This window comes from Mobula hypostoma, chromosome 22, assembly GCF_963921235.1.
Source record: "Mobula hypostoma chromosome 22, sMobHyp1.1, whole genome shotgun sequence".
Classification (NCBI taxonomy): Eukaryota; Metazoa; Chordata; class Chondrichthyes; order Myliobatiformes; family Myliobatidae; genus Mobula; species Mobula hypostoma.
In genome coordinates, this window is record NC_086118.1 from 48,284,191 (window position 1) to 48,301,679 (window position 17,489).

The 17,489-nt window shown below is 46.6% G+C and overlaps 1 protein-coding gene across 1 annotated transcript in view; it reads right to left on the reverse strand.

Moving 5' to 3' along the window:
- syngr2b (synaptogyrin 2b) overlaps window positions 1–16,691 on the reverse strand; it is a 63,496-nt gene extending 46,805 nt beyond the window's left edge. The window contains exon 1 of the mRNA XM_063030514.1: window positions 16,426–16,691. Within this exon, the coding sequence (XP_062886584.1) occupies window positions 16,426–16,524 (99 nt within the window). The 5' untranslated portion in view covers window positions 16,525–16,691. The remainder of the gene's footprint in view (window positions 1–16,425) is intronic.
- Between the last annotated feature and the right edge of the window lie 798 nt (window positions 16,692–17,489).

Genomic DNA, 17,489 nt, shown 5'->3' on the forward strand with positions numbered 1-17,489 from the left:
AATTCAAACTTCCTTCCATATTTCATTACACTGCACCAATGATTACGTCCATAAACACAAGAGATACTGCAGATGCTGGAAATCATGAGCAACACACATAAAATGCTGGGGGAACTCAGCTGGTCAGGCAGCATCTCTGGAGAGAAATGAAAGATCAACCTGTCAGGCTGAGAGCTTCCATCAGGATTCTGGACAAGTGGGAATTCTGACACCATACGAGCAAAAGACCCAGGCTGCGAAACATAGTGAATACACCTCAGGGTTATCCCCAGGGATCTGGGTGCATTTAGAAAGACAGAGGTATTTAGAATTGAACTGAATGCATGTTTATTCTTTATTTCCTATTTTGTAAGGGGTTGACTCAAGAGTAGAAAATTGGTTGAAAGATTTGGTTCTCCATTATAACATTTCTTACAATTATTACATAAAATGTATTGGATGAAAACATGAATGGGTGGTTTAGTAAATTTGTAAACGATACAAAGAATAATGGCATTGGGATTAGCATAGAAGATTATGAAGGAGCGGAGTTTAGGGATGACGGTACCTATCGGCGAATCCTTTGCTTGCATCTTTGGAAACAGCTCTATTTCAATCTTTGATATCTCTTTTTTCCCTTTCAGGGTTCTTCTGAAGATACTGACCTGGAGTTGCACACGGACGCTTTCTCAGGGCCTCACAACCAGCCGCTTTTCCATATCCCAAGGACGTGGCCTGGAAGACTAGTGTGCCTTCAGGGGGCCGGATTTTCATGGCTCTGGAGATGGGCTGATCCAAGGCTGGTGTTACCGCCACTGACTGATGTGTCATGGGAGTACACGGAAGACTGGAGGCAGCAAGCTGGCTGCTGGCTGTGTGCCCAGAGACCCGAGTTCTTTGGGCACAGGGCTCGGAAAAAGTGACGCAACAGACTTTTACCACTCTAAATCAGCGAGTTATTTTGTTATGTCTCCCCTCCTGCTATGATACAGGGACACCTCTTTTTCCCTTATTGGGGGGAAAGAGAGAGAGAGAGAGAGAGAGATACGTTGAATTACCGGGTGGTCTTTGGGGTACCGCAAGTCTGTGTCTTTGTGGATGGTTTGGTGCACGCTTGAGTGCTCAGTGGGGGGGGGGGTGTCGCCGATTTTTTTTTGCTGGTGGGGAGGGTGGTCATTGCTTTGCTGCTGCTTATGCATGGGAGGGGGAGTTGAGGGGCTTTGGGGTTCTAACATTTAACTGTCATTCATTCTTTGGGGCACTCTTCTGTTTTCGCAGATATTTGCGAAGAAAAAGAACTTCAGGATATGTATCATATACATTTCTCTAACATTAAATGTACCTTAAAAAAAAAGGATTGCCAAAGGATACAGCTGGATATAGATCTGTTGCAGATATGGGCAGAGCAGTGGCATATGGCATTTAATCCAGCCAAGTCTGAGGTGTTGTACTTTGGATGAGAAAATGGAAAAGGACACACAGTTAATGGCAGGACCCTTAAGATTAGATTAGATTCAACTTTATTGTCATTGTGCCGAGTACAGATACAAAGCCAATGTAATGCATTTAGCATCTGACCAGGAATGCAAAGAATAGTGTTATTTACAAAATAACTGTGAATAAAAAGTAAGTGCTACAGCACACAAATATAAAAGTACTGAGTCTGTACAATATGGGTGCAATACTGCTTAGCGCTGTGATGAGAGGTTCAGCAGGGTCACAGCCTCAGCGAAGAAGCTCTTCCTGTGCCTGTTGGGGCAGGAGCGGAGGCTCCTGTAGCGCCTACCGGATGGGAGGAGAGTAAAAAGTCCATGGTTAGGGTGAGATGCATCCCTGATAATGTTTTTCGCCCTGCCCAGGCAGCATTTATGGTAGGTGTTCTCAATGGTGGGCAATTGGGTGCCGATAATCCGCTGGGCAGTTTTCACTACACGCTGAAGTGCTTTGTGGTCCGATACGGGACAATTGCCATGCCACACTGAGATGCAGTGTTAATAGTGTTAATATACAACACATACAGAGGAATCTTGAAGTCCAAGTCCAGAGCTCCACGGAGGTGGTTGCACAGGCTAGCAGGGTGGTCAGTGTGTATGAGGTATTAAGTTCAAGAGTCAAGAAGTTATGTTGCAGCTTTAGCTCAGGTTAGGCCGCATTCAATTTTGATCACCCCGTTATAGGAAGAATGTGGAGGTGCAGAAGAGGTTTACCAGGATGCTGTCTGGATTAGAGAGCGTACAGTATAGAAGGACATAGGACACATTGGGTTGTTTTCTCTGGAAAAGCTGAGGGAAGATCTCTGACAGAAGTTTATAAAATTATGAGGGACACAGAAAGTAGATAGCTAATATCTTTTTCCAGGGGTCAAGATGTCAAATACTAGAGGGCATGTAGTTAAGGTGAGGGACAGTTAGTTCAAAAGGAAATGGGGGGGGGGCAATATAAAAAAAACGCAAAGAGCAGCCTGAAATGCATTGCCAAGCATGATGGTAGAGACATGGGTCTTAACGGGCACCTCAATATGCTAGGAATGGCGGCATATGGACTTATGTAGACTAAAAGACCATAAAAGATAGGAGCAGAATTCGGCCATTCATCCCATCGAGTCTGCTCTGCCATTCCATCACGGCTGATTCCTGATCCCACTCAACCCCAGACACCTGCCCTCTCGCCTCTTAATCATTTGTTTTAATTAGTTCAGGATTGAAAAAAAGCTGCCAAAAGTTGGAAACACAGCCAGCTCCATCATGGGCTCTAGACTCCCCAGCACTGAGGGCAGCTTCAAAAGGCAATGCCTCAAAAAGGCAGCATCCATCGTTAAGTACCCCCATCACTCAGGGCATGCCTTCTTCACATTGCCACCATCAAGGTGCAGGTACAGGAGCCTGAAAACAGTCATTCAATGTTTTAGGAACAGCTTCTTCCCCTCCGCCATCAGATTTCTGAATGAACACCACCTCAGTTTTTCCCCTCTCTTTTTGCACGACTTTTTAATTTAATTGTCTATTTTTATATAAACTTATTGTAATTTATAATTTTTATTATGTATTGCAATGTACTGCTGCCAGGAAACAACAAATTTCACAAAATAGGCCAGTGATATTAAACCAGTTTCAGTTTCTGATTCTGAGGGAAATGGTGTGGATTAGAGATGGTCAGGGTGTTACAAACAAACGTGTTAGAAAGGATGAGGAGGATGTTAATTGAAGGAAGGGTGGAGTTCCAGAGTGTGGGAGGGCAGAGGTTTAATGGATCGGCTACAGATGGAAATTTTGGAACCGTACCAGCAGAGACCCAGGCAGGGAAATATGGTTAAAAACCAGTCTGTTGCAGGAATTCAGTGCGTCTGAGTAGCATCTGTATGGGGAGTAAGGAACCATCAATGGCTTGGGCTGAGCCCCGCATCGGGGATATGGAATTACTCACATAAACGCTCCGTAGTATTTTCTTTGCAGAGCCTCAGCACAGTCTAAATTCATTCCCATAATGTTTAATATTGATTCCAGAAAACAAGTGTAAAGGAGAACAAAACAATTATTACTCCAACGTAGCATATTAAAAAAACACTACGATGAAGAACAGAATTATAAAAACAAAAATACACAAAATGATTTATTTACAGAGATTGATTATATATACATAAAGTGACTTTAGGTACAGGAGCTCTCACTCCAAGTCTACTCCCCTAATCAATTTGATCATGAAAATCCTGTACCTCATTTTCTTTTGACCCAATCCTGATACCCTTATCATCTTGGGGCACACAAGGTTAGTGATCTAGCTAAGGTAGGAAAAACAGGGATTTGTAATTGTCTGACTCTGAGGGGTTAAAAAAAAGAGAAAATAATCAGTATTCCCATTTCCAACATACCCAACATGTAAAGAACAAGCATGGATTGTGTTAGAGCATTTTTGGGGTTAGGACATATAGCAAATAACTTCAGCAACTAACTTCAACCACCAATCTTCAAATCTGAGTATAGACTGCAGATTAAATTTAAAATGCAGCTCTGAACAATGAGTTCCTAAAAGCCGTGAACCGTAGCATTGGGTCAAGCAGACCTTTGTCCTCTGAAAAATTGTTACCTGCTGTATCTCATTTGTAGAATATAGAGCCTGCTTCATGTCTACCAGTACTTCTCTCTGGTGACTTTGTTCACGCGACAACAGAATGTAAGGAAGAGCAGAACAATGACGCTGCCATTACTTGCGATATGTACTGACACCCAGCTACACAACGTGTCTTATCCTTCTGCGTCACACTGGAGAGAGCAACCTCACACACAGCAAGACAGAATCAGATTTATTATCACCAATTTATTTAATGTAAACGTTGTTGTTTTGTGGCAGCAGTGCAGAGAGATAAAAATACCATAAATTACAAAAATGCTTAAATAGAGCTGAAAAGGAATATCAAGTTTGTGTTCAGAAATCTGATGGTGGCAGGGAAGAAGCCTTTTCCGAATTGTTGAGTGTGGGTCTTCGGGCTCCTGTACTTCCTCACCGATGGTAGTCATGAGAAGGCATATCCTGAGTGGTGAGGCTCCTTAGAGACTTGCAGAAGCAAGTGCAGCAGTGGGAAGGGAGATAACATTACAACAGAGCCAATAAGATGCTCCCACGGGGGGGGGGGGGGTGAATGCACCCACTTAGACCCAGGACTGAGTGAATGCATCATCTTTGGAGAAAGATATCCCAACAAGTTCAAGACCAAGTCAACATAGTTTAATTACCACCAGCCTCAATACCCAAGGGTAGGATGGTGAATTTGTGAAATTCATTGCCACAAACAGTTGTCGAGGCCAAGTCATTGGGTATATTTAAAGAGGAGGTTCACAGGTTCTTGATTAGTAAGGGTTTTAAAGGTTACAGAGAGAAGGCAAGAGAATGGAGTTGAGAGGGGTAATAAATCAGCCATGATGGAACAGCGGACTAGATTCAATGGGACGAATGGCCTAGTTCAACTATGTCTTGTGGGTAGGTTTGAAAGAATGATTAAAGAATTGAGGGCCGCGGAAGGAAGTGGCACCGAAGAGGACAGGAAGCCAGAACAGATCAGCTGTGATCACACAGAATGACAGGGCAGGCTTGAGAGGCCTGGTCAGCTATTAATCCTACCCTTTCCTCTTGTGTTATGTTGTTATAGGAAAGGAAAGGTACGTCGCATCCGGAATTTCTCCGGGTTAGTGGATGACTTCCGTCCACACCGCTGTGATGTAGACGGAAGTCACGTACGAGGCAAGTTACAGCAGTGGTTTGCCATTGCCTTCTGCCGGGTGAGTTTCCAAAGAGATCACCAGCTCGTAACCCAGCACGGATGGAAAGCGTGCAGGGGAGCCGGCTGGATTCAAACTCGGGACCTTTCGTCCCCAAGTCCGGCACTGATGCCACTACGCCACCAGCCGGGTCTATAACAGGTCTCAATTAGGAAAGAGATGAGAGCTGCGTCCAGGCCTAATGTGTCAGGGCAGAGGATGGTTAATGGTAAGATAACATTCACAAGGTGTCCTTACACTAATGGGGTTAACAAGTGTATAAGCTCTGTCCACTGCCTCAGGTTATTCTTCTTTTGGATGATGTTGGGATGATTTGGGGGGGGGGTGGGGTGGGGGTGAGGACTGAGTGGTGAAATAGAACTTCCGGTCTTCACCCACCTTTGCTCATTCTCCTCCTGACTACTACCACTGAGCCTTGGTCACAAACAGAGGGAACAGAACACAAAAGGGTAACCCCCACATTATGGGGGAGGGGGGAGGGTTGGGGGTTGCGTTCCTAGAAAACTATCCACATTGTGATGTTTCATATCAATAAATCACTTCATCTGCATGACTCTTATCAACCCAGGAGATAGAAGGTTGAAAAAAAATTGTAATTCCATAAACTAAAATTTTATTCCATCTCCTGAAATTTTTGATAGTGCCTTGGCAAGTTCTGCGAGGGCGAACTTCCATTAGGCAAATTGCTGGAACGTGGGGCAGACCTGCAGTGCCCATTCATTGAATCTCATTAACACACTTGAAATGTGTCTCATGGCTTTAGCAGAAACGCAGATGATCATGGCCTTTGATAAGACAGTTATGCTCTGCAGTGCATCTTGGGGGAAAACACAGTGAGGTAAAGATGAACACAAAATGTTGGAAGAATTCAACAGGTCAGGCAGTATCTATGGAAATGAGCAAACAGTCCATGTTTTGGGTCGAGACCCTTCTTCAGGACCGATATTCTGGTGAAGGGTCTCGGCCCAAAACGTCAACTGTTTACTCGTTTCCATCAATGCTGCCTGACCTGCTGAATTCCTCCAGCATTTTGTGTGCATTGCTTTGAATTTCCAGCATTTGCAGATTTCCTCGTGTGAGACAGATAGAGGTGTTCATGAAGGAACTAGAGAACTGTGGTATCTAAAGGAACAGCTGGTTTTTACGTTGTTAATGTCAGAAATGCGCAATTCTTTGAGTCAGATATCAAAAAAGGTTGTAGCTAGCATCTGAGCAGGGCTAACTAAAGGAAGGTAATTAATTCTCATTCCTTAGAGTTCAGTAATAATTCTCTATTTGGGTGAAATGTTGTAGAAACCAAGGGTAAAATATCAGAAGTTATAACCGAAAGCCCAAGGTTTAATCATTTCCTTTAGAAGCAGAGGAAGAAGTTGGTCAGAAGAGCCTTGGCTCTCATAGCATTCATTGTGTGACATAAATCGAGCTCATCTGCATTAAAAAACTGTCTGCATTTGCATAATATCTTACAAAGAATCACAAATACTTCATAATATCAGACACCCCTAATGCATAACACCAACCACAATGGAAGAAACACGACATCTACTTTGATACACTAAGTCCCACATCCAAGGATTGTTGGCTGATGAACAAAACTCAACCAGGGCAGTTTGAAAAACATTTAAAAGTGGAATGCTAAAAAAAAATTCAGCAGGCCAGTGACATTTGAAGATGGAGAAATAAAGAGTTAATATTTCAACTAAATGACTTTTTAATGGAACTGAGAGAATTTTGAAAGAACACGTGTCCAAAGTTGCAGAGATGGGGAAGGATGAAGAGGGATACATCCCTGCTTTATGTTCGCCTCACAGAGCTTGCTGAGGCCTCTGTTTTACACCTCCCTGGAACACAACAGCGCAGCACCCCCACCCCCCAGTGATATCTAGAGCATGGGATATCATGTTCATCTCAAATGGGGCTCAAAATCCCACAGCATTGCAGAGTTGTAGTCACAGGTCAGCACGTTATGGGAACCAGACTCTCTCTATTCTTCTTGTTACCTCAGTAGCACAGCCAGCATAATCAAAGACCTCACAAACCTGGACGTTTTATCTTCCCTCCCCTCTCCTATCAGGCAGACGCACATACCACTAGGCTCAAGGACAGCTCGTATCCCACTGTTATCAGACTCCCAGCCTCACTATGTACCTCATTAAGATCTTGTTCACCTTGTAGTGCTGGAGAAGCCTGTCAGTTCCTGAGATCCCAAAAGTGGTACTGTGCAGAGTTTAGTCACCTGAAGCTTAGCTCCTGGTAGGTCCAGGGTGCAAAGGTCAAGGGAGAGGTTCCAAACAAAGAACAAACCTCAGTGGTGGAGCTGGTAGAAGATGGCAACACATCACAACGGCAGTGAAGATGGAGGAAGGCTGTAGCAGAGAAGGGTCCCCAGTCACCTTGCATTCCAGGCCTCTGGACCCTGATCCTGATCTGTCAAGGACCTTAAGGTGGCTACCTATGCATCAGCCTCCTCACATAAAATCACACACAGACATTTGTCATTAGGGGAATCCCACCCCAACAACCCTGATTCCCCAACACACAACCCCTTAGGAACATCGTGCTTGACTCAAGTGATCGCATTGCAATTTTAAAGCAGTTTTTACACTTTCGTCTGCATTGTTACTGTTTTACCTTATGCTAGTTAGTTGTGTAATGATGTGATCTGTATACACAGTATGCAAGGCAATCTTTTTAATAGATCTTGCTGGATACAGGTAACGATATTAATGAACCAATATACACTTCAGGATCAAACCAGGAACACTGATGTCGTCACACTCACACAGAGTTGCTGCAAGACCCTTTACAATGGGAGCAAACATAATAAAAAAAATAACCTTACAGTCGTTTATCAAAGAGATAGAAAATCTTTGCAGAACAATGTGGGTGAAAATTTTGTTAACCATTTATTCCCCTCCAAAGATAATGCCTCACCTGCTGAGTTTCTCCAGCATTTTGTCTGTGTTGTCTGGATTGCCAGCATCTGCAGAACCTCTTGTTTTTTTTTTATTAATCATTAAAGCTAATTTTACCAACTAATAAACTAGAAACAACCGCACAAAGGGATAAATGTTCACAGGGCTGCACTTACAAAAAAAAATTGAGACGTACCCTCAGTGGCCATTTTATTAAGTACGCCTGCTCATTAATGCAAATATCTAATCAGCCAATCATGCGGCATCGGCTCAATGCATTTCTGCCTTGAATATATAGAGCAACTAGGCCTCCACAACCCTCTTAGGAAGAGACTTCTAAACATTACTACTCCCTAAGTAAAGAAATTTATCTTCAGTCATCATCCTATCCTCAGGGAGGAAGTGCAGAAGCGTGAAAACACAAACTCAACGTTTTAGGTACAGCTTCTTCCTCTCTGTCAACAGATTTCTGGATAGCCCATGAACACACTCTCAGTATTTTTGCATTACTATTTTTTTTATATATACACTCAGTGGACACTTTATTAGGTACATCCTATACACTTGCTCATTAATGCAAATATCTAATCAACAACTCATGTATAAAAACATGCAGACGTGACAGTGATGGTAAGAATTGGAGGAGATGGCAGTTGAATGCGTGGCTGAGGAGTTGGTGCAGGGAGCAGGGTTTTAGATTTTTGGATCATTGGGATCTCTTCTGGGGAAGGTGGGACCTGTACAGATTGGATGGATAGCACCAGAACTCGAGGGGGAGCAATATCCTTGCAGTTAGGTTCGCTGGCATGGTTCGGGAGGGTTTAAACTAATTTGCAAGGGGGATGGGACCCAGAGCGATAGAGCAGTGAAAGAAGTGCATGGAGTAAAGCCAGATCTAACGTATAGAGAGGCTTTGAGGAAAGAGAAGCAGAATAAACGGTGTAAAGACAGTAAGGTAGAAGGGCTGAAATGTGTGTACCTCAATATAAGAAGCATCAGGAACAAAGGTGATGAACTGAGAGCTTGGAAACACACATGGAATTATGATGTAGTGGCCATTACAGAGACTTGGCTGGCACCAGGGTAGGAATGGATTCTCAATATTCCTGGATTTCAGTGCTTTAAAAGGGATAGAGAGGGCTGAAAAAGGGGAGGGTGGGTGGCATTACTGGTCAGGGATACTATTACAGCTGCAGAAAGAGTGGGTAATGTAGCAGGATCCTCTTTTGAGTCAGTATGGGTGGAAGTCAGGAACAGGAAGGGAGCAGTTACTGTATTGGAGGTGTTCTATAGGCCCCCTGGTAGCAGCAGAGATACAGAGGAGCAGAATGGGAGCCAGATTTTGGAAAGGTGCAAAAATAACAGGGTTATTATCATGGGTGACTTTAACTTCCCTAATATTGATTGGCACCTGATTAGTTCCAAGGGTTTAGATGGGGCAGAGTTTGTTAAGTGTATTCAGGAAGGATTCCTGTCACAGTATGTGGACAGGCCGACTAGGGGGAATGCCATACTAGATCTAGTACTAGGTAATGAACCGGGTCAGATCACAGATCTCTCAGTGGGTGAGCATCTGGGGGACAGTGACCAACGCTCCCTGGCCTTTATAATTATCATAGAAAAGGATAGTATCAAAGAGGACAGGAAAATTTTTAATTGGGGAAAGGCAAATTATGAGGCTATAAGGCTAGAACTTGCGGGTGTGAATTGGGATGATGTTTTTGCAGGGAAATGTACTATGGACATGTGGTCGATGTTTAGAGATCTCTTGCACGATGTTAGGGATAAATTTGTCCCAGTGAGGAAGATAAAGAATGGTAGGGTGAAGGAACCATGGGTGACAAGTGGGGTGGAAAATCTAGTCAGGTGGAAGAAGGCAGCATACTTGAGGTTTAGGAAGCAAGGATCAGATGGCTCTATTGAGGAATATAGGGAAGCAAGAAAGGAGCTTAAGAAGGGGGCATGAGAAGGCCTTGGCGAGTAGGGAAAAGGAAAACCCCAAGGCATTCTTCAATTATGTGAAGAAAAAAAGGATGACTGGAGTGAAGGTAGAACCGATTAGAGATAAAAGTGGGAAGATGTGCCTGGAGGATGTGGAAGTGAGAGAGGTCCTCAATGCAAACAACAGGAATTCTGCAGATGCTGGAAATTCAAGCAACACACATCAAAGTTGCTGGTGAACGCAGCAGGCCAGGCAGCATCTATAGGAAGAGGCGCAGTCGACGTTTCAGGCCGAGACCCTTCGTCAGGACTAACTGAAGGAAGAGTGAGTAAGGGATTTGAAAGCTGGAGGGGGAGGGGGAGATCCAAAATGATAGGAGAAGACAGGAGGGGGAGGGATGGAGCCGAGAGCTGGACAGGTGATAGGCAGAAGGGGATACGAGAGGATCATGGGACAGGAGGTCCGGGAAGAAAGACGGGGGGGGGGGTGACCCAGAGGATGGGCAAGAGGTATATTCAGAGGGACAGAGGGAGAAAAAGGAGAGTGAGAGAAAGAATGTGTGCATAAAAAAGAGTAACAGATGGGGTACGAGGGGGAGGTGGGGCCTAGCGGAAGTTAGAGAAGTCAATGTTCATGCCATCAGGTTGGAGGCTACCCAGCCGGAATATAAGGTGTTGTTCCTCCAACCTGAGTGTGGCTTCATCTTTACAGTAGAGGAGGCCGTGGATAGACATGTCAGAATGGGAATGGGATGTGGAATTAAAATGTGTGGCCACTGGGAGATCCTGCTTTCTCTGACGGACAGAGCGTAGATGTTCAGCAAAGCGGTCTCCCAGTCTGCGTCGGGTCTCACCAATATATAAAAGGCCACATCGGGAGCACCGAACGCAGTATATCACCCCAGTCGACTCACAGGTGAAGTGATGCCTCACCTGGAAGGACTGTTTGGGGCCCTGAATGGTGGTAAGGGAGGAAGTGTAAGGGCATGTGTAGCACTTGTTCCGCTTACACGGATAAGTGCCAGGAGGGAGATCAGTGGGGAGGGATGGGGGGGACGAATGGACAAGGGAGTTGTGTAGGGAGCGATCCCTGCGGAATGCAGAGAGAGAGGGGGAGGGAAAGATATGCTTAGTGGTGGGATCCCGTTGGAGGTGGCGGAAGTTACGGAGAATAATATGTTGGACCTGGAGGCTGGTGGGGTGGTAGGTGAGGACCAGGGGAACCCTATTCCTAGTGGGGTGGTGGGAGGATGGAGTGAGAGCAGATGTACGTGAAATGGGGGAGATGCGTTTAAGAGCAGAGTTGATAGTGGAGGAAGGGAAGCCCCTTTCTTTAAAAAATGAAGACATCTCCCTCGTCCTAGAATGAAAAGCCTCATCCTGAGAGCAGATGCGGCGGAGATGGAGGAATTGCGAGAAGGGGATGGCGTTTTTGCAAGAGACAGGGTGAGAAGAGGAATAGTCCAGATAGCTGTGAGAGTCAGTAGGCTTATAGTAGACATCAGTGGATAAGCTGTCTCCAGAGACAGAGACAGAAAGATCTAGAAAGGGGAGGGAGGTGTCGGAAATGGACCGGGTAAACTTGAGGGCAGGGTGAAAGTTGGAGGCAAAGTTAATAAAGTCAACGAGTTCTGCATGCGTGCAGGAAGCAGCGCCAATGCAGTCGTCGATGTAGCGAAGGAAAAGTGGGGGACAGATACCAGAATAGGCACGGAACATAGATTGTTCCACAAACCCAACAAAAAGGCAGGCATAGCTAGGACCCATACGGGTGCCCATAGCTACACCTTTAGTTTGGAGGAAATGGGAGGAGCAAAAGGAGAAATTATTAAGAGTAAGGACTAATTCTGCTAGACGGAGCAGAGTGGTGGTAGAAGGGAACTGATTAGGTCTGGAATCCAAAAAGAAGCGTAGAGCTTTGAGACCTTCCTGATGGGGGATGGAAGTATATAGGGACTGGACATCCATGGTGAAAATAAAGCGGTGGGGGCCAGGGAACTTAAAATCATTGAAAAGTTTAAGAGCGTGAGAAGTGTCACGAACATAGGTCGGAAGGGATTGAACAAGGGGTGATAAAACAGTGTCGAGGTATGCAGAAACGAGTTCGGTGGGGCAGGAGCAAGCTGAGACAATAGGTCGGCCAGGACAGGCAGGTTTGTGGATCTTGGGTAGGAGGTAGAAACGGGAAGTGCGGGGTGTGGGAACTATAAGGTTGGTAGCAGTGGATGGGAGATCCCCTGAGCGGATAAAGTCGTTGATAGTGTGGGAGACAATGGCCTGGTGCTCCTTAGTGGGGTCACGATCGAGGGGTAAATAAGAGGAGGTATCCGCGAGTTGTCGCTGTGCCTCGGCAAGGTAGAGGTCAGTACGCCAGACTACAACAGCACCCCCTTTATCAGCGGGTTTAATAATAATGTTAGGATTAGTGCGGAGGGAGTGGAGAGCAGAGCGTTCCGAAGGAGTGAGGTTGGAATGGGGACAAGGTGCGGTGAAGTCGAGACGGTTGATGTCCCGTCGGCAGTTGGCAATAAAGAGATCCAGAGCAGGCAGAAGACCAATGACAGGGAACTTGATGATGGTGAGGACAATATGAGTGAGGTTGATGTTCTGGAGCATGTTGATATTAAGGGAGAGGAGGTGTTGGAGTTGTTAAAATACATTAGGACGGATAAGTTCCCGGGGCCTGACGGAATATTCCCCAGGCTGCTCCACGAGGCGAGGGAAGAGATTGCTGAGCCTCTGGCGAGGATCTTTATGTCCTCGTTGTCCAGGGGAATGGTACCGGAGGATTGGAGGGAGGTGAATGTTGTCCCCTTGTTCAAAAAAGGTAGTAGGGATAGTCCGGGTAATTATAGACCAGTGAGCCTTACGTCTGTAGTGGGAAAGCTGTTGGAAAAGATTCTTACAGATAGGATCTCTGGGCATTTAGAGAATCATGGTCTGATCAGGGACAGTCAGCATGGCTTTCTGAAGGGCAGATCGTGTCTAACAAGCCTGATAGAGTTCTTTGAGGAGGTGACCAGGCATATAGATGAGGGTAGTGCAGTGGATGTGATCTATATGGATTTTAGTAAGGCATTTAACAAGGTTCCACATGGTAGGCTTATTCAGAAAGTCAGAAGGCATGGGATCCAGGGAAGTTTGGCCAAGTGGATTCAGAACTGGCTTGCCTGCAGAAGGCAGAGGGTCGTGGTGGAGAGAGTACATTCAGATTGGAGGATTGTGACTAGTGGTGTCCCACAAGGATCTGTTCTGGGACCTCTACTTTTCGTGATTTTTATTAACAACCTGGATGTGGGGGTAGAAGGGTGGGTTGGCAAGTTTGCAGATGACACAAAGGTTGGTGGTGTTGTAGATAGTGTAGAGGATTGTCAAAGATTGCAGAGAGACATTGATAGGATGCAGAAGTGGGCTGAGAAGTGGCAGATGGAGTTCAACCTGGAGAAGTGTGAGGTAGTACACTTTGGAAGGACAAACTCCAAGGCAGAGTACAAAGTAAATGGCAGGATACTTAGTAGTGTGGAGGAGCAGAGGGATCTGGGGGTACATGTCCACAGATCCCTGAAAGTTGCCTCACAGGTGGATAGGGTAGTTAAGAAAGCTTATGGGGTGTTAGCTTTCATAAGTCGAGGAACAGAGTTTAAGAGTCGTGATGTAATGATGCAGCTCTATAAAACTCTGGTTAAGCCACACTTGGAGTATTGTGTCCAGTTCTGGTTGCCTCTCTATAGGAAGGATGTGGAAGCATTTGAAAGAGTACAGAGGAGATTTACGAGGATGCTGGCTGGTTTAGAGAGTATGTATTATGATCAGAGATTAAGGGAGCTAGGGCATTACTCTCTGGAGAGGAGGAGGATGAGAGGAGGCATGATAGAGGTGTACAAGATAATAAGAGGAATAGATAGAGTGGATAGCCAGCAACTCTTCCCCAGGGCACCACTGCTCAGTACAAGAGGACATGGATTTAAGGTAAGGGGTGGGAAGTTCAAGGGGGATATTAGAGGAAGGTTTTTCACTCAGTGAGTGATTGGTGCGTGGACTGCACTGCCTGAGTCAGTGGTGGAGGCAGATACACTAGTGAAGTTTAGGAGACTACTAGACAGATGTATGGAGGAATTTAAGGTGGGGGCTTATATGGGAGGCAGAGTTTGAGGGTCGGCACAACATTGTGGGTCGAAGGGCCTGTACAGTGCTGTACTCTTCTATGTTCTAAGAGTTTCAGTTGCTGTCCAAACTTCAGAATAAGGAAGAAATGTGATCTAAGTGACTTTGATTGTTGGTGCCAGATAGGGTGGTTTCAGAACCTCAAAAACAACTGATCTCCTGGGAATTTTTTTTACACACTACAGTCTCAATAAAGTTTACAGAGAATGGTGTGAAAAACAATTTTTAAAAACATCCAGCTCTCTGAGCAAAAACGCCTTAATGGGAGGGGTCAGAGGTGAATGGCCAGACTGGTCCAAGCTGACAGGAAGGGGACAGTAACTCAAATAACCATGCAACTGTGAACGCACGACACGTCAAACCTCGAAGTGGATGGACTATGGCAGGAGAAGATCACAAGGGGTTCTAACTCCTGTACCTAATAAAGTGGCCACTGAGTGTAATTTCGGGGTCTGGAATCTATTAGGGGAAGTTCCTGAGTAATGAAAGCCATTCCTGTGCTGTATCTGCCGGAACCAGAGGAAAATATACAAAACTGCGCAATGTCAAACTGGGAAAAGCAAGAGCGCTACTAAAAGAGAATGAGGAAGTGTGGGTTAAAAATCCTCCCGATTCTGTGCTGACATACGATCACATAAACCAATAGTAGCAACACAAGCCCCACCTCCCAAAAAAAAACTAGGCAGGAGCTATCATTCTGCTCAAGTTCGGAGAGGCCAAGTCGTAAAATCTTAAAACAAAATCAGAGCCCCCTCCCACAAAAAAAGGCACTTAAAACGCTCCGTGTCATTCGCCCATGAAGCCTCGGCGTATAACTTCAGTTAAACGCGCTGTATAAATGTGTCATCCTCTGCGAACAGGCCACAGATTCTAAAACACGGAAGAAGGGAGGTACCAGTCCCGCCTTCTCTTCACAAACCTTGGTGTGCCTACAAAACGAGCAACACGACTTGCAAAATAAAAGGGCTTTTTTTTTATTAAAGCCTCATTATTGGCGCCGTGTAACGGGGAGGGTGACGGCGGGATGGAAGCATTCGGTAGGAAGGAGCCCAAGTCTGTCTCTGGCTTTTCACAGTAGTCACACAGGGAAGCCGGGAGAAGTCACCCTATCCCCGTCTTAATTACATAGACCAGTACAGCACAGGAACAGGCCATTCGGCCCAATATTGAGCAGAACCAGCAACTGCCAACCAAACCGGCCGTCGGAATGTTTGCAAGGAGGCAGCTGGTATTCCATAAGACATAGCAGCAGAATCGGGCCATCTGGCCCATCGAGTCTACTCCGCCAATCAATCATAGTTGATCCTTTTAGTTCCTCCTCCTCAACCCAAATTCCCAACCTTCTCCCCGTAACCTTTGATGCCCTGTCCAATCAAGAACCTACCAATCTCTGCCTTAAATACACCCAACGACCTGGCTTCCACAGCTGCATGTGGCAACAAATTCATCACCCTTGGGCTAAAGACATTTCTCTGCATCTCTGTTTTGAAAGGGCGCCCCTCTATCCCGAGGCTGTCTCCTCTTGTCCAAGACTCCCACCATGCGAAACATCCTTTCCTCTGTCCAGGCCTTTCAACATTCCAAAGTTTTCAATTAAAAACCATCAAACGTTCCTCGTATGATAACCCTTTCATTCCTGGAATCATCCTTGTGAACCTCCTCTGGACCCTCTCCAATGTCAGCACATCTTTTCTGAGATGGAGGGCCCAAAACTGCTGACCATACTCAAGGCTGAGGCCTTAGCAGTACCTTATAAAGCCTCAGCATCACATCCTTGCTCCCTCCCTCTCTCCTCCTTGCAGCAACCCCGCCGTTGAACGTACGGTTCATCCCGGACATGTGATTTCTCGGCGTCAGAGTGGAAGCCGTTGGAAAAACACGGATGTTTGCCTTGTACCGGGGCCTGGTCACAAAGGACAATAAACCAAAGAAACACAAGTTCCGAAAAGAACTGTCACCAACTCTTGCCCATGCGTTTGCCAGACTCTGCTGAAGTTTAGCAGCGGCATTTGAAGTTTTTGCGGAGGCCATTCTCGCTTCCTAGATCTGGCTGTGCCAAGTGCCACCGGTTCCTGAAACTGACCGGTAGCCCGAACCACCTCCGCCACAGAAGCCCAACACTGGGGTCCCCGACCCCCCCCCCCGTCACTCACCCAGCTTACGATCCGAGCGATAACATACGGCTTCTGGAGAAAGTTCTTCAGATCAAACGCCCCGCCCGCCATGGCTGCGCCGTACGCGTTTCCTTCCATCTCGCCCGCTGCCGGAGGTGGTCGGGGAAAGCTTTTCTTTCTCTTGCTTTTGCAGGGGAGGGAATGAGGGGAGAAGTGTGAGCCGCCGGGGCGAGGACTGCGGGTTAATTCCTGCGTTCGGAGTTCCCGGACCGCACTGCAACCTCACGGGACACGTCAGTGCACTGAGCGAGTGGAGAGAGAGCGAGTGAGAGCGAAAGGGTCAGGACATCATGTGACGGCACCTGAACCGGAGTCAACAACACCAGTACGTACGCCGGAGTCGGGGTGTTCCGCCCGGCTGCGAGCGAGTCCGCTTACAGCTCGCTACCCCGCGCAACAGGACGCTTCCAAACAGCAGCGGTGGGAAAACTCACACACAGCGCTACAGGGGAGGAGGCTGGAAGAAGTTAGCTTAACAAAACATTCCGAATATTGTTCAGGGTTTGTTGCATTTTTTTCCCCAGTCTCGAAGGACTTGAGAGACCGCAGAAGCTGCAATCTGCAGTAACAAGATATACTGGAGGAATTCAGTGGGTCGGGCTGCATCTGGGGGTGGGGGAGAGATTTTCGGATAATGTACAGTTAGGGGGGGGGGGGGAGTGGCAAGGAGAGTTTCAACCCGAAACGTCGACCACCCCCACACTCACCACACCAAATCCCCCTTATCCCACCACATCTCAGCCCACTCCTCATCGCCCCTCCCTCTCCACTCCCCCACCCCTTCACATCACCAGGCACCCCCCCATCTCATCCCATCACCCGCCCCCTCCGCCTCATCCCATCACCCCCCGTCTCATCCCATCAACATCCCCCGCCTCATCCCATCATCCCCCCGTCTCGTCCCATCACCCGCCCCCTCCGCCTCATCCCATCACCCCCCCCGTCTCATCCCATCACCCACCCCCCCATCTCATCCCATCACCCCCCCGACTCATCCCATCACCTGCCCCACCCCCATCTCATCCCATCACCTGCCCCACCCC